Source organism: Lissotriton helveticus, chromosome 7 (assembly GCF_964261635.1).
Source record: "Lissotriton helveticus chromosome 7, aLisHel1.1, whole genome shotgun sequence".
NCBI lineage: Eukaryota > Metazoa > Chordata > Amphibia > Caudata > Salamandridae > Lissotriton > Lissotriton helveticus.
In genome coordinates this window covers 591,109,635-591,127,726 of record NC_136068.1, presented here as the reverse complement: position 1 = coordinate 591,127,726, position 18,092 = coordinate 591,109,635, and the positions used below count along the sequence as shown (strand labels likewise).

At 48.2% G+C, this 18,092-nt stretch overlaps 1 protein-coding gene across 1 annotated transcript in view; it reads right to left on the bottom strand.

Annotated features, from left to right (window-relative positions):
- Nucleotides 1-18,092, bottom strand: part of SLC34A1 (solute carrier family 34 member 1) — a 165,622-nt gene that overhangs the window by 95,859 nt on the left and 51,671 nt on the right. Inside the window, exon 7 of the mRNA XM_078652750.1 lies at nt 8,285-8,396. Coding sequence (XP_078508876.1) covers nt 8,285-8,396 — 112 coding nt within the window. The remainder of the gene's footprint in view (nt 1-8,284; nt 8,397-18,092) is intronic.

The following is an 18,092-nucleotide window of genomic DNA, read 5'->3' as shown; positions in this document are numbered from 1 at the left end:
CTAAAAAAAGTGGTGCTGCTTTAAGAAGCGCGGAATTCACTCGGTGCAACATTCACGACTTTGTGGCCGTCACCGTTGTCAGAGGGGCCTGGGCCAAAACAAAAAACACAAAATGAATGGTCTTGGATTTCAATGTGCGCGCCCATTCACGCTCCATTACTGATAACACTCTCAGTACTTGCGGCGATTACTGATAACACTCACAGTACTTGCGGCGATAACAAAAACAAACCTTTACTCATTTGTGAGCCTCGGCGTTGTCAGAGGGGGCAGGCCTAAAAAAACGGGCGCGGCTTTCAGAACCGCGTAATTCACTCGGCGCCACATAAATATTCGGGATTATAGCTGGCAGTACAGCGAGGTCATTGACTTCGGTCAGGCGGGATGCATTGTCATTCCTGCCCCCGCCTAATTGAACATCGAGCATAAAGGCTGAGACGGTCTTGGGGACCCAAGGAAGCAACCTGAACTTTAATTGGCAGGGGAAGAGACTTTTTCACGCAATGCGAATCATCCTACCCACCGCCCAAGAACGCTGACATTGTGCAGTACACTCCTTGCATCACCTACCTGGAAGACACAAGATGCATCCTGTGAATCATGGTCCACAAAGATTACGTGAATTGTGAATGGTGTGTTTAGCATCAAATGGGTGGAGCGGACACGCACCAATAGTAGTGGGCATGATGGTATATCAATCGCACCAGCGCAAAGCCTCCTGAAATATCCTGGCACTGACGAAGGCCGGAGCAGGCCGAAATGCATTTGCCAACAATTGAATAAAGGAAGTTTCCAAGGTCCCCTCGGGCTTCTGCTCATTCTTTGGGAGGAGTTTTGGTGGATAAATATTACGCGTCGGCCAGAGACGCGTTACAGAAGCCCCCGCCTCGTAAGCTGGCCTTGACTACACTGGCACCCACTTCGGCAACTTTCCTTTTCAAGTTATTGAATATTCCAGGCCCGCCTGCATTTTCGGGATTCTAGCTGGCGGTACAGCGAGGTCATTGACTTCGGTCGGGCGGGATGCATTGTTATTCCTGCCCCGCCTAATTGAACATCGAGCATAAAGGCTGAGACGGTCTTGGGGACCCAAGGAAGCAACCTGAACTTTAATTGGTAGGGGAAGAGACTTTTTCACGCAATGCGAATCATCCTGCCCACCATCCAAGAACGCTGACATTGTGCAGTACACTCCTGGCATTACCTACCTGGAAGGCACAAGATGCATCCTGGGAATCATGGTCCACAAGGCTTACGTGAATTGTAAATGGTGTGTTTAGCATCAAATGGGTGGAGCGGACACACACCAATAGTAGTGGGCATGATGGTATATCAATCGCACCAGCGTAAAGCCTACTGAAATATCCTGGCACTGATGAAGGCCGGAGCAGGCCGAAATGCATTTGCAAACAATTGAATAAAGGAAGTTTCCAAGTTCCCCTCGGGCTTCTGCTCTTTCTTTGGGAGGAGTTTTGGTGGATACTTAGTAGCGTCGGCCAGAGACGCGTTACAGAAGCCCCCGCCTCGTAAACTGGCCTGGACTACACTGGCACCCACTTCGGCAACTTTCCTTTTCAAGTTATTGAATATTCCAGGCCCGCCTGCATGTTCGGGATTCTAGCTGGCGGTACAGCGAGGTCATTGACTTCGGTCGGGCGGGATGCATTGTTATTCCTGCCCCGCCTAATTGAACATCGAGCATAAAGGCTGAGACGGTCTTGGGGACCCAAGGAAGCAACCTGAACTTTAATTGGCAGGGGAAGAGACTTTTTCACGCAATGCGAATCATCCTGCCCACCGCCCAAGAACGCTGACATTGTGCAGTACACTCCTTGCATCACCTACCTGGAAGGCACAAAATGCATCCTGGGAATCATGGTCCACAAGGATTATGTGAATTGTGAATGGTGTGTTTAGCATCAAAGGGATGGAGAGGACACGCACCAATCGTAGTGGGGCATGATGGCATATCAATCGCACCAGCGTAAAGCCTCCTGAAATATCCTGGCACTGACGAAGGCCGGAGCAGGCCGAAATGCATTTGCAAACAATTGAATAAAGGAAGTTTCCAAGTTCCCATCTGGCTTCTGCTCTTTCTTTGGGAGGAGTTTTGGTGGATATATACATACTTGGGCACAATGTGTGTTTCTTATTTTTATGTGACAACCTGCGCTTTATATACAGCAACTATGTAGATACATTGACACATTGTTTGCAGTAATGAAATGTTATTGATATTTGTGTTATAACATTGGAAGTTATGCTCGGTCAGGGAACTGGTTAAATAGAGTGGTCTGGGTACCTACCCGAGTGCTCATTACTTGTGCTCCTATGAGTACAGTGTCAGTTACAATTGATTATAACTTGCGAGTTATGCGTAAATACATTGCCAATTGATAGGTTTTAATTGACATGGTTTTACTTCATATAAATTTGGCTCACATGTCATTAACATGCTGGCTTTATATTTGCTTTACTTGTCTTCTATGTCCATGTCGGTGACATGATTGCCATGACAACCCTGTGTATATATTTACTTGTTCTAATGGCGCCGAGCTATGTGATCAAGGTGGTTCTTCCACCCAAATGTGTCAGGAGCCTTCTGTTGCACTACTACTTCTACAATTGGGAAAGCGGGATTGCCTCTCATATATATATATATATATATATATATATATATATTCACATACACACACCTAGAGTGGAGGTGGTGTTGAATGTACATTTATCTTTTGAATATTATCTGAAAATGTGGCATGCCTTTGGTCCCAATAGACGAGCACTGGACGAAGGTGGAGATGCAAGGTGGGGTTGGTGGTTTAGGGCGTAGGTGGTGAAATTGGTCTCGGTTTCTTGGTCAGATCATATGTTGGTCGGAATGTCCTTACCGCTAAAGGAACCTTTAGGTATGATCACCAATCAACCAGTTCGCAAGCGCCCATGGCGGAAATTACGTCTCGACGATTTCTACGCCCTGCTTAGAACAGACCCCCTCGAACCTGTTGACAACGCAGAGTCCGGGTACGAGTTGTTTTGTGCCTGGATAACTCGGGCTTTGGACTCTTTGATCCCGGCCAGCTGGATCAAAGGGCGCTCTCAAGAATCCAGCCCATGGTATAATGATTCCCTAACTATACTGAGGAAATCGTGTAAAAAAATTGAACGGGACTGGAGGAAAGGTTATGACTCAGAAATAAAAGTGCACTATATTGCAGCACTTAAAAACTACCATAGAGCTATCTGCAGGACACGTGCAGCCTACTATGCCAAGAAGATTAAACTCAGCCCGAACCCTTCAAAATGCATTTTTAAAATTTTAAAAGATCTTAGTGCCAGTAGATCCTTGGCACCTGTTACCACCTCTGAATTACACTGTGAAGAATTGGCTTCCTTCTTCGTGGAGAAAGTGCGTGCAATTTATAGATCTTTCCCACCTATACCAGTACCTTGTAAACCTATTCCTTCCAGTCCTGAGCCGATTACCAAACTCATGGTGATCCCTGAAATCTCTCATGAAGAGCTTAACAGACTGTGTGGGAAAATTAAGTCTGGGTCTCCTGCTGACCCCCTAAAAACCGCCCAATTTAGGGAAGCGTCCGCGCTTTTGTTAAATCCCCTTCGTCAGATAATCAATTCCTCCTTTTTGTCGGCTGTGATACCAGCGAAGTGGAAACAGGCCTGGGTATCCCCAATCGTTAAAAAGCCAACGTTGGATGCCACCAAACCAGAGAATTTCAGGCCTATCTCCCTTCTTCCTTGGGTGGCTAAGGTAGCAGAATCGTATGTCAATAGTACTCCTACCAGCTTTCTGTGCTCCAACAATACACTGGATGCCTCTCAGCATGGCTTCTGCTCTGGCCACAGCACAGAGACGGCGCTTCTAGCCATGACCGAACACCTGCGGACCATTCTGGACTCTGGTCAAACGGCGGCACTGATCCTGTTGGATCTAAGTGCCGCCTTTGACACGGTCTCGCATGGTGTTCTGCTACATCGTCTGGAAGAAGCAGGTGTCATGGGACGGGCATTGGAGTGGTTCAGATCCTTTTTAACTGGAAGATCTTTTCGGGTTTCCACTCCCCCGTTCCTATCCCATGAACGATCCATTGACCAGGGGGTCCCTCAGGGCTCGGCGCTCAGCCCCACTTTGTTCAATCTCTATGTTCAGCCACTGGCTGCGGTCGCAAAGCAATGGGAACTGTCAATGATCTCATATGCTGACGACACGCAGCTAGTGGTTGCCCTGACGGATGGTTCCACTCTGAGCGCCTCCAGGTTTAAGAATGGCCTGACGGCCGTGGCTAACTGGATGACTGCCAATTACTTGCAGCTAAATGCGAGTAAGACAGAAGTTCTGTTAGTGGGGAAAAACGCCAACTCCTGGGATGAACAATGGTGGCCAAATACACTAGGGAAAATCCCGGACCCCAAAACAGAAGTTAAAAATCTCGGGGTATGGATAGACTCCTCCCTCAGTCTCTGCACCCACACTAAAAAATGGCAGCTACGTGTTTTGGGCTCCTACAGAGTCTCAGGCCCATTCTGAAATTTTTTGACCCTCCTACCCGCCAGCTAATAGTGCAATCGACTATCCTCTCTCGCCTGGACTACGCTAGCTCCTTGCTGCTAGGGGCCAACCAGGCAGAGATTAGGAGAATGCAGCGCATACAAAAAGTGGCAGCGAGAACTCTGGTAGGTCTCCCTCGTTTCCATCCTATTGCCGATACTATTAGCAAATTTGATTAGCTTCCTGTGGCAAAGCGGATCCAATTTAAAGCTCTCTATCTCTCTTTCAAGATTCTAAAGCTCGCTTCTCCACCGATGCTCTGTACGCTACTGACCCCATATGTTCCCCTGCGATCACTGCGCTCTGAGGGGCAGCACTTGGTAGCAGTTCCTCGGGTGAAGCGCTCCCGTTTGGGCGGCCGCTCGTTCCGCTATCTTGCCGCTAAACTATGGAACGCTTTGCCGTCCCAGATCCGTGGTTTAGAGGATTTGCTGATGTTCAGGAAGGCCATTAAGACCCATCTTTTTCCTTTAAAGTAAGCTCCAAATGATTTTTTTGTTGAGTTCTGCTGTGCTCTCAGTGGGGACAGCTGCCCTCCTTGTCAGTGACAGCGCTGGGACGCCCCTTGGCTGGGGCAGCTGAGCGCTATACAAAACCATTTAACATAACATAACAAATAGATTGTGAGCGATTGCAGGATGTAAGTCTACTGTAAAGTGCAATGGGTAGTAGTGATTGGGCTGCAGGGTGTAGTTAGTGTGTAGGCTGAAGGTGGGGGTGGAGCATGAATGAATGGGCTTAGATGGGGTGTATGCAGTGGTTCAGGGTGCTGGGTGTAGATGGTCTATACTACAGGGATAGCATGGGGTAGGCTGTAGTGTGGTTTGGGTGGTGTGGGTACAAATTGACATGTAGAATAGGGTGGAGATGGTGTGGTGTGTAGAGTGTTAGCTACAGAGCAGTGGTACCATGTGTGGGTTGTTGAGTAGTGTGTAATCGATATGTGGGGTCGATTTGGGGTTCAGGTGCACCTCAGTGATGCAACTACACTAACAGTCTTTCCTCTAAATAATTTTCTTTAATCCGCACTCATACTTTAGATAATCTGGACTTTTTTTCTTTTTTTTTTTTTACAGGATCATTGCAGCATCCGTACAACGATGGGCACATTATTTTGCAGGGCGTATGTAATATACAGTAAATCCTACCCTGTGCCCCACTCCTTCAATACAAAGTCACTGGCTTTCCCTTACAAGGTTAAAGCACCAGTACGCAAAAAAAGATAAGATGGAAGACTGTTGGAAAGAATGAAAGTAATATCCGCTGTAATCGGGAGCGATGGTGCCATCATTTCACAGAGATTAGTGAACAAAGCATTAGTGCAGCCGGGGCGGGGACCGATGCTGGGCAAAGGGGGGCTCACGGCATCCAATATTACGGCTGTGACTACCCTCCCGGAGACAGGGAGCACATTCTCATTGCTTGTTTTAGGATGCAGCTCCTACAATGCATTGGGGAAACGTTTTCCCAAAATGTATCCTTATTTCATAAACTCGTGACGGTAATGAAGAAATAATTCGGCCAGACCTTAAACTGTAACCTGTTATAAGAGCCCGGGAATGTCCTTGTTCAGCATCAACAAAGTTTAACATTAAACACCCACGGCTCATTAGCGCTGCATGGCCAGTGGGTAGTTAACGTTTAAAGGGACGTTCCTTAAAAAGGCTGACTGCGGCTGGCCTTGGTAATATGTGATCCGATAAAGTGACTTGCAATTAATGACCGGATTGCAGCAGAAGGGCAGCAGGTGCCAGACACTTGTCAATAATGCCTAATTTGTAGGTGTGCGCCGGGGCCCAAAGTTTGGCACAGAAGCAGAAAGGTGGAGCTATGGAATGTCAGGGTGCCCAATGCCAAGTCTATGTAGTCTTGAATCCACCTCAAGCCTGTTTACTCCACCACTGTCCACTCCCTGCCCTATTATCTCACTCTGCGGGTTCTTTTTCATCCCTGCTTTCTCCATTTGTCATGGTTTCCTCCCTTTCTCATTTTTTCCTCCTTGTGTGTTTTTCTCTCTCTTGAACAAAACTTTATGAGGAAAATTAAGTATTGATTCCCAAAAATGAGTGTTGATGGGCCTCACCTATAAACTCAGTACTGCTTGCCGCCCACTTTGCAGGGATCCATTCCATGCTCCTCTTTGGGAAACAGGGACTTTCACTGTCAATACGAGGGTGGGGGCATATGTGGCACCAGGGATCCTGTTACATGTTGCCCGGTACAGAGGGCACCATTGCTGCCTGGTTTCCCCCTTCAAGTGGAAGGCAATCACACATTTGCGGCCTGAAAGAGGGAATGACATGCTTTTAGCCGGTGGAATAAGTGAGTGGACATGTAGGGATTTTTACAAGTGCAGTTCTGCACGGGGTTGGATTTCTATGGGACACTTGTAGGATCCCACCCCTCATAAATTGCAATCACCCATTAGATTCTAATCTCTATGCTGATCATTTCCTTCATCGACTATGGCTCCTCATTCTTACCTAAGCTCCCTGCTTATTCCATTGCTATCCCTTCAGGCCACCTTCAATGCCTCCATCAAACCCCTCTTATGTCTCCCTCACCCCACCTTCTCATCGCCTCTCTTGCCTCTTCACTGGCCTTCTCTCCGGCACACCATCCTGTAGCTTTTTCTACCATTCAAGAGTACAAATACATCCACAAATATGCTCCTCTCTATCTCTACTCTCTTGCTTATCTACCTGTTCCCACCAAGCTCCTTCCTTCCTCTTCTCAGGTCTTGCCAGCAATGTTTGCTTGACGGACGGTTATAGGGTACCATTCCCCAAAATTATACCAGGAGATTGCATTGGGTACCACGCAATGCCACAAATATTGATTGTGAATTCAATTTAACAGGTTTCGGATTTTACCTGGCTGGACTTCGTTTTTGCATATACTACACCCAATGACAGAACCATTGTGCTTAAATTGAGCTGGTGGTTTCCGATGCTCGGCACCAGCACTTAATTGTCAGCAACTGCACTTGTGACAACCTAAAACAAGGTGGCACTGTCCAGATAATTTAGAGATGACCACAACAACAGTTAATTATTAATGCTATATTCATTAAAAGTGATTATTACCTTCCTCCCAAGCCATTGTTATAACTTTGGGGGCCTGAAATATACTGAATTGTCACACTTGTAGAGTGTGATGGTTAGTCGTTGTGCTGTTTCTGTCATTGGCAGCATAGCAGCAAGGTGTGGTGTAAGCTGCCGTGGCCTGACAAGAGCCCTTGCACTGTTTTTTTTTTTTTTTATGTTCAATGTATGATGACAAATTAAATGCTTCCCTCCTGTTTCGGAATTTTCTTTTGGAAAATAAAAAAAAGAAAACTGTTTGGTGCAGGGCTTGGTCATCTTAGCGGAGTCCAGCACCAAACACCAAAATCCATAGACGGGAACCGCCATGATGCAGTTCCTGGAAATGCTTCATAAATGGCCACCTGGTTGGCAGTCATTTATAAATCTGGGGGGTGGTCGTTCCACCAGGGTGATGGAGTAATGTACTCCGTCACCCTAGCAGAACATCGAGCCATCCGTTAGGACTTAAATCAGTCCCTATATCTTACTGCCTGTCCATTATTCTACCATTAATCTCCCCTCCAGTTTTTTTATCCACCACTTGTAGTCTGTCTGTCCATCAACTTGTTGTGAATCTACACATGCAGGTACTAATCCAAACTCATTTACCTTCAGTTGTGATTCTACTCACCGTTTGAACTCGTTCCGATCTCCGGCCTGCATGAGCGCCACAATGGTGTTGGTCACAGAGGTGCCGATGTTGGAGCCCATGATGATAGGGATAGCAGATCGTACTTCAAGCACTGAGCGGGCGGAAAGAGTGAGATGAGTTTGGCATGAAGCAGTATGATGCATGTACAGCAAACACTTGGAGCAGGAATCGCGTAACTGGATCAGGGTAGCCAACAGGGAAAGCGGGAAGGTCACAATGGGTGAAAGAGAGCAAACAAGGGATACTGAGGCATTGAGACAGCAAGCATTGTACTGTGGGGTACGGCTCCATGGTGAGCAGATATGGTGAGCTGGCATCGATTCAGGCAGTGACAGTGGACATCGCACAATGTGGCATTTGGATCTATTTTTTAGGAACAGGGACACCACAAAGAGGCAGGATGAGTGGTCATGGAATTGCTGGCATGATTTGAAGGATATGGAGGTCAAGAATATCAAAAGGGGGAGCAGACAAGAAGAAGAATTCTGGTAAGCAGGCATGAAAAACAGGCATATGAAGAATTACATGATTTGGAAAGTATATGATAAGAAGTCATAGCATGATAAGGATTGGAGAGCAGGAATGCCTAATTTCAGACCCACTCCCTCTTTTTCTCCTGATATTCCACAAATAGACTGCGTAAGTTAATCGCCAGTTAATGTTCAACAATGAATGTTTCCAATTTCCAACTAAGACCCCTGTTCCTCACTAATTTATTTTAACGTTATCTGAATATCCACCCACGGCTTGATGGTTTAGATTACGTATAATTATGAAACCTCCAATTAAACTATATGTTCATGTGTATCCAGTCACCCCTTGTTTTAATGCATTACTATAGCTCAAGGTATAGGTATCTCATTTGATTACAATTTCCAACACATAAATATGGTCATGTAGTGTGTCCATTAAACCACAGCTTGTGTTTTCTTAGTAATCAATTTTCTCAAATGTTCTGTGACATTACAGGTTAGTTAACATCTCTCTACGGTAGTTTAGATAGAAGGAGTGTAACTATATGGAATGCTGTACTTTGCGAAGCATGTAATGGTTGTACATTCTAATAAACAGTTTAACTAATTCTTCTAAAAGATGAAAGATTTTCTTGTTTTGTCTTATTTACGACAAGAAAGTGGATGTTATACTCTGTGAAACCCATACTGGCTAAACTGATGAATTACACAGCTTTGGCAGTTATCCCTGAAGTAAAATTGATCAATGGAAATTCGGCCAAATAATTGTTTATTAATGTATATCATAAGCTGAGCTTATATCATTTCACATATATTTTGTTTAATCAAGTTGAGGGCCCTTTTCTGTACATCAGTGTGTGGTCTTATATTATTGCTTGAAACTGCTGATACAAGAGAGTTTATGGTTTCCGCCTCCACTATTTCTAATTCAGTAAATATCATGCTGGTGGTTGTGATTGTGGCTACAGGACCCTCAGGAGAGGGAACTCCTAGTGCACTGGAATGCTCCTCTGCACACAAATGTCAAATTTCAGCTTTGGTTATGGTGCCCCTTAGTGCATTAGGTGAGGACATTGTGGTCCTAAGCATGTGCCTAGGAACACACACCATTACCTACACAAAACTAAGTTGATACACGCGGATCAGGGAGGGCAAAATACTACTTGTTTATTAAGGACAACTATTAATACAGCCCTTGTAAGTTCTTGAAGGGAAGAGTCTGCTGCTGGTTAATCAGTGTCAGACAAGGAATCACGCAATTCCCGCTGGTTCTAGTGACCCTTCTGGTCGGTGACGCGATAGGGCTAGAGAAAGTGGGTGTGAGAAATTACCTAAAAATGGATTGTTTCTAAGCAAAAACCTTATTAAATTAGGGCTGGAAGATGTTATGCTCACTAAATCTCATGTGACCCACCTGGAGCGGTGAATGTCACAGAGTTACCTACCTCACCTAGTCACTGGAAGTAGCAGTGCCTACTTTGAAAACTAATACCTAAGTAGCAGAAGTAAGGTAAAGGTTCTAGGAATAGTAGGACACATCACGGGTTGTATTACAGAAAGTGCCCTTTGGAACAAAGGGTGTGTGCACTCGTTTTGTTCACCCCGGGGGCACTTAGGTGTTATAGAAGGGGCCGCAGACAGTTGTGCGGTCCCTTCTGTAATACTGTTAGTGCTGGCGCACACGTAGTGCCATTGCTATTGTGAGAGGGTGTTATCTCATTTGCAATAGCATGGCCCCATTCAAATGAGGTCATCACTATGACTCTGTGCCCACGCCGTAATAACGATGCGGGCGCAGAGGCAAACATTCCCTTAGGGGGCGCACTGAAAGTGCACCACAAAAAGGTGGCACACTGTCAGTGCGCCCCCTGAGAGGAATCCCTCTTGAGGGATATAGGAGGGGTCCCATGGAACCCCTCATGGGACTCCCCAGACATCCTCCTGCAGGCAGGTGTATTCACTCATTTCACCCACATGCAGGGGACCTGTAAAGCCTCTTGAAAGTGGGGGCGGGTTGCTGACTGCGAAATACGGAAAAGCCTTTAACTAGCTGCTCTGTATTTCACTTGAATGTGCTGCCGCAGGGCAGCGCGAGTTCGCGGCTGTGCTGGGGGCAGAACATTCTTCTTTCCATGTTTGCGGTCGGCGCACCTGTTTAAAGGTGGGCCGTGGCACAAACAGGGAAATTGAGCCCTTCAATTAATATGGACCATGGTCTGCTGTGCTCTGCAGGGAGTGCAAAGGGAAGCCTGCATATATATTAATTGGAAAGCTGCTCACTGCACTTCTTCTGGGATGAGAAATGTGTGCAGTTTGTTTTCCACTCCTAAACCTGGGGTCAAACAGAGCTTGGTACAGAGTACCACAGGAACCTTCCCTCCATCACTTCGAAACTTGAATGGACTTCACTAGTGTCTTTCTGGATGTCTGAAGTCGGGGACTAAGCTTGAAGAACCTGCCAAGCCCTGCAGCTATGTCTTTCTGCCCTGCAGCTATGTCTTTCTGTTCCATGCAGCTGTCCCCGTGTACCCACAGAGGAATTGACTTAGTGAACCCAAAACCATTGGGCATTTATTGTGGGGTGATGAAGGCAATTTCCCCCAAATGCAGGTGAGCTTCCCCAGGAAGAGTGGTGCGTTTGACAGTTGATCACGCTTCCCTACTCCAACATTTGCTTTCTTGTGACTATGTGTGTACCCTCCTGCCCCCTCAGCATTCTCTGTCCGATATGACATGCGCACAGGCCCAAGCCAATCTCTGTACTAGGTACCACACAAAGTGTAACACAGTCGCATTTTGGGGTCCCCCTAATGAAACAGGGCTGTGTGCAATGGTACAGCACTCACATCGCCTCTGTGCATGCTGGATACAAAGCTCATTTAAAGAAGGGTCTTTGTGTTCTGTTGTCTATTTAGGGTCAAACCAGTATATGATGCTTTAAGCATCTTACCCGTCCCTTCTATATCAGAAAAGCGAAGGACTTCACCGATGACACGAGTTTTTGACCCTTTATTAAAGAGGGCATATGAGAGAACCCTGGCATGCCCCATTGTGTGCCAAATTAAATATCCAAGGCCTCTAGTGCACATGGTTGGTTAACTGCACCGAGACCGCCATTGGCGGTGAAGCCAGCATTTCTTGACCCTGACAGGTAGAGTTCAAGACACTGGTCAAGGTTGCCTGGGTGTCCCATGGACAACATTAAAACTAGAACCTCAACTTGTGGGTATCAAGTTATCAGGACTTTAATGTGTGGTTACTCTATTTTAATTAACATGCATCCAATTTATTGGAACTTCAGTTTATTTTTCAATATAACTCCTTAAGGAGAAAAGAGTTTGAGTGGAAGATGTGTAGTGAGTTCCCCATGGATACTTTACAGCACCAACGTCTGGGTATTCTCTGCCCTCAGGGACACATCTGTATACCTATACGTTGCCGTATTTCTGCACTCCATACAGGTCCACCCCTGTCACAGGCCCTGGAATGCCACGAAATAAAACGGACTATATTTTTCCTGTTAAAGTGTGCTGCAAAGCCAATCTGAAGAACAGTCTCTTAACCACAAAACACAGGCACTTCCTGAAGGTTCTTATTGACTGAACCATTGTGTTCGAGGCATGTGGGCTGCTAAATTCATATCTATAGCATAGATCGCCGCCTAGTGTTGGGTCCGGATGATTGCACATTGTTGTCCTGGAAGAGTCTTCGAAGTATCACGAGATAGGTGGCTCCTCCCCTGGACTACAGTGCGCATGGGCATCGACTCCATCCCCAGATTGTTTTTTTCCGCCATTGGGTTCGGATGTGATTTTGACGTCTCCTGTTCGGAATCGTTATAGAACTTTTTCAAGGCCAAAAGGCCTTCTTTGCACCGTCGGTATTGTTCGCGTTCGGTCCCGTATATCTTCCAACTCGTGGAGTCGGATATCCGGGGGGTCGTGTGACTCTTCGTTGATCGAGGCCCGGTCGAGGCAGCAAGACTTCGACGGCATGGAACAGAGTCCGTTCAAGAACTGTCCCGTGTGTGGATCCAAGTACCCACACATTGACGTCCATCCTGTGTGCAACAAGTGCCTGTCGCCGGACCACGACGAGGCCAGCTGTATGGCCTGTTCAAGATTTCGATCGAAGAAGACGATCAAGCTTCGGCGCGTGGCGCGCCTCAAGGCCCAGCGATCGGCTCCGGCACCAGTGGACATCTTCGACGACCCCGAAGCAGACGAGCAAGTGCGTCACCTGCAGATTTCACCTACACCGGTGGAGGTCGAGTCCGACTACGGAGCGGACGTCCAAAGCCAAGAAATAGAGGAAATCGTCGAGAAGGTAGGGGACGACAAAGAAGCATATGGGGCCATGGAAGATAGCTCAGAGGAAGAGCTATGCCCCGTTCGTACTCTTACAAAGGCTCAGGTCACGGGATCGCCACACGGCCTTACCCAAGACCTTACACCTCGATCCACGGCCCCGCCTTCCGGCCCGGCTACGGACACCTCCGCGGAGCCGCCATTATTGAAATCGAAACCGAAACTGAAACCCTCGGTATCGACGAAACCAAAGATGGCCGAAACGCCATCGAAACCGAAGACGTCTGCTCCAACATCGACGCCGTCGTCTTCGGAGGCCTCCAAGCCAATGAAAGCTGGCGACCAGGCAAAGGTGCCGAAGGTGGTCAAGGAGCCAAGCTCGAAGAAGGCCGGCGAGCCGGTGTCAACCAAGGCGGACAAGCCAACATCCAAGAAGGCTGTCGAGCCTACATCGGGAAGGTCTGTCGAGCCGAAGACCAAGGGGCCCGTCGAGGCAAAGTCAGTCAAGGGCGCAGAGCCAAGGTCTGGGCTCATGACACCAAAAGGAAAACCTGTCGATCCGAAGCCGTCGGCATCGACGTCTGCGGCCGTGGACAGTGATCGAAACGCACCGGTCAAGGGTGCTCCTGTGCCTCGACCAGACAAACAGAAGTCATCGACGCTCGGGTCTTCCCCTGGGGGCGGACCGAAGACATCGGTCGGGTCGACGAAACCATCCGCTTCATTTACGAAGCAGGTCTCGGACTCCCTCAAGCGACTTAAGGACAAGGCTTTGGCATCGGAACCGAAGACTCCTTCCGCACCGAAGCCGGCTGACCCACCGAAAACCACCTCGACGCCGATCCTCTACACGTTACCGCCTAAGGTGGCGCCGAAGGCCTTTGCACCATGGTCGGTGCCCAAGGACACTGTGTCGAAGTCAACTCACCCGGCTGGGACTTTGAGTCATCGACATCCTTTAATTGAAGAACGGTCGGAGCATTTCATCGATGCCGACACCGGGAAGCTCACGCTATACAAGAGGAAAATAACTTCACAGCCTTTGGAGTCGTTTACAATTCCTCTAAAACGCAAGAAACATGCACCAGAAACACCAGTACTGGTTGAACAGATTCTTTCACAGCCTAGGAGGTGTGCAACACCTTCACCCACATACTCTGATGGGGATGAAGGGGAGCAGGATGAGGAGTACAATTTTTCTGCAAATACAGAGCCTGATGAGCAACAGGACTCATGGATGGACACAGGTGATCAAGAGGACCAGCAAACGGTCCATGATCCTCAGGTTTATAACGTCAAGCCGTCTCCCACTGAAGATTCTGCGGCATTTAATGCCTTGATTGAAAGGGCAGCTACTAACCATAAAGTGGAAATGCATGCTGACCCCGTGGAGGTGGACTTCCTTTTTGACACTTTCTCTACTGCTGAAAATACTGTCAAGACTCTCCCAATGTTGAAAGGGGTCCTTAAGCATGCGGCAGACATTTTCAAGGAACCCACAAGATCAAGGGTTGTCAACCCAAGAATAGAGAAGAAATACAGACCGGCACCTGGCGACCCGACCTACATAAGGGGCCAGTTGCCTTTGGACTCTTTGGTGGTCTCTAATGCCCGCAAGAGGGCAAACTCACAAACCACGGGTGAAGCTCCTCCCCCAGACAAAGAGTCAAAAGTGCTGGAGGCATCTGGGAAGAGGGTAGCAGCTCAGGCGGCCAACATCTGGCGCATTTCAAACACGCAGGCTCTGTTGGCCAGATACGATAGGGCACACTATGACACCCTAGAGCAGCTGTTGCAACACCTTCCAGACCAGTTTAAAGAGGGAGCTGAAATGCTTATCCAGGAGGGTAAGCTCATCTCCAACGCTGCTATAAAGTGTGCGCTAGACGTTGCAGACACGGCAGCGAGAGCAATTAACACTAGTGTAATGTTGAGGTGTCAGGCATGGCTCCGCATCTCGGGATTCAAGCCAGCGATACAGACTACTATCCTCAACCAGCCCGTTAATCCAGACAGGTTATTTGGTCCAGAGGTGGACACTACCCTGGAGAAGATCAAAAAAGATACCGAGACTGCCAAGTCCATGGGGGCTCTCCAGTCACAACAATTTAGAGGGAACACTTTTCGTCGCTCAGGCAATCGAGGTGTTAGCAGAGGGCACATGTCGCAGCAGACGCCATTCAATAAAAGTGGTGCGCAATCCTCCTACAGCAAGCAGGGCAGAGGTGGATACAGAGGAAACAGTGCCAAGGGTAGAGGCAGAGGCAACAACAGTTCCTGTTCCTCTGTCACCAACAAACAGTGACTCCCTGTCACTGCCCCCCGACCATCCAACACCTGTCGGGGGGAGACTCCAACAGTTCCTGCCAGTCTGGAAGTCCATCACCACAGACAGGTGGGTCAGGAAACTTATCCAGTTCGGCTATTGTTTGGAGCTGACATCCACTCCACCAAACATACCCTCAAAACACCATCCTATGTCAGCAGAGCACTTGTACTTATTGCAGCAGGAGGTTCTGGTGATGCTGCAAAAAGGCGCAATAGAGCTCGTGCCAGTGGAGGAAGAAGGCACAGGGGTTTATTCCCTGTACTTCTTAATCCCAAAAAAGGACGGCTCACTCAGACCGATTCTAGACCTACGCCCCTTGAACCAGTACATTCTTTCAGAACACTTCCACATGTTGACACTGCAGCAGGTTCTTCCCTTGTTACAACGGGGAGACTTCCTCGCAACCTTGGACCTCAAGGATGCTTACTTTCACATACCACTCCACCCATCCCACAGAAAATACCTCAGGTTCACCATCCAAAACCGGCATTACCAGTTCAAGGTCCTCCCCTTCGGAGTGACCACTGCTCCCAGAGTGTTCACAAAATGTCTGGCGACAGTGGCGGCGCACCTCCGGAGACAGAGTATACATGTCTACCCTTATCTGGACGACTGGCTCGTTCAGGCAAAGTCAGCCCAGCAGTGCACCGCAGATATGTCCCACACCATTCACCTCCTTCACAGTCTAGGATTTTCACTAAACTACCCAAAGTCGCACCTTCAGCCAGCCCATGTGCGGCAGTATTTGGGCGCGACGATAAATACTCTGGCTGCCACAGCTCAGCCAAACCCAGCGAGGATCGACAACATCCAGTCGCTACTCCAGAGGTTCAGGCCGCAACACTCACTCCCAGCGAGAGTGTTCATGCAGTTGATAGGCATGATGGCCTCCTGCATCTTCATAGTCCCGCACGCCAGGTTGCATATGCGTCCGCTCCAAGAATGCTTAGCGCATCAGTGGACTCAGGCTCAAGGACAGTTGAACGACCTAGTGTTGGTGACGGGTCGGGCATACAGCTCTCTGCATTGGTGAAATCCACACAACCTTTGCAAGAGCCGACCGTTCCAAGAGCCTGTGCCACAGATTACACTGACGACGGACGCATCTCTCCAGGGATGGGGGGCTCATGTGCTCCACTACACAGTGCAGGGACTATGGACGACGCAACAAAAGAAGATGCACATCAACTACTTGGAACTGATGGCAATCTTCATGGCTCTCAAGTCCTTCAAAGTACATCTGTGCAACAAAGTCGTGTTGATCCGGACGGACAACATGACAGCCATGTACTACATTCAAAAGCAGGGAGGTACGCACTCTCCACAGTTGTCTCATCTGGCTCAGAGCATGTGGAAGTGGGCCATTCAGAGGAACATCTTCCTCATGGCGGAACACCTCCCGGGCAAGGACAATCAGATGGCGGATCTGCTCAGCAGGTACAGCCACCAGATGCACGAGTGGGAGTTACATCCATCAGTACTCCGTCCGTACTTCCAGCAGTGGGGTCATCCAGAGATAGACCTGTTTGCCACAAGGGAAAACGCAAAATGCCACAGCTTTGCCGCCAGGTTCCCTCACCCACAGTCGCAGGGCAATGCGATATGGATGAACTGGTCAGGCAAATTTGCGTACGCTTTTCCCCCAGCACCTCTCATCCTGCTGGTGGCAAGAAAGCTAAAGCAGCACTCGATGACTCTCATCCTGGTTGCTCCAACGTGGGCACGCCAACCATGGTACACCACGTTTCTAGAACTCTCTGTTGTACCGCATCAAAGGCTGCACCTCACACCCAGGCTCTTGATGCAGAACCATGGCGACATTCAGCATCCAGATCCGCAGCAGCTCAATCTGGCGATCTGGCTCCTTAGGTCTTAGAGTTTGGCTACCTTAATTTGCCCCCTGAATGCATGGACATCATCCGGGAGGCAAGAAAGCCCACTACCAGAGCTTGCTATGCAGCAAAATGGAAGCGGTTTGTCATCTACTGTACAGAGCACAATATCAACCCGCTAGATGCATCCATTCCTAATATCATCTGCTATTTGTTGCATCTTTACAAATGCAATCTAGCATACGCTTCCATTCGGATACACTTATCCGGCATAGCAGCTTATCTCCAAAACAGGCAGCATCTCTCTGTCTTCAGGGTGCCTGCCATTAAAGCATTCCTGGAAGGGCTGAAGCGGGTCATCCCTCCCAGGACCCCGCCAGCTCCTGTGTGGAACCTCAATGTGGTACTCACCAGATTGATGGGTCCCCCGTTTGAACCTCTGCATTCATGTGAGATTCAGTTCCTAACATGGAAAGTGGCTTTTCTCATTGCCATCACGTCTCTAAGACGTGTTAGTGAGCTACAGGCGCTCACAATTCAAGAGCCATTTATACAAATTCATTCAAACAGGGTGGTGCTGCGCACTAACCCCAAGTTTCTTCCGAAGGTGGTGTCGCAGTTTCATGCCAATCAAACCATCGAACTGCCCGCATTCTTTCCAAACCCAGAAACAGTAGCAGAAAGAATGCTCCATACGTTTGATGTCAAAAGAGCGCTAATGTACTATATTGACAGAACACAACATTTTAGAAAGACACAGCAACTCTTGTTGCCTTCTCAGCCCAGCATAAAGGCAACCCCATTTCCAAAGCAGGAATAGCCAGGTGGATCGTTAAGTGTATTCAG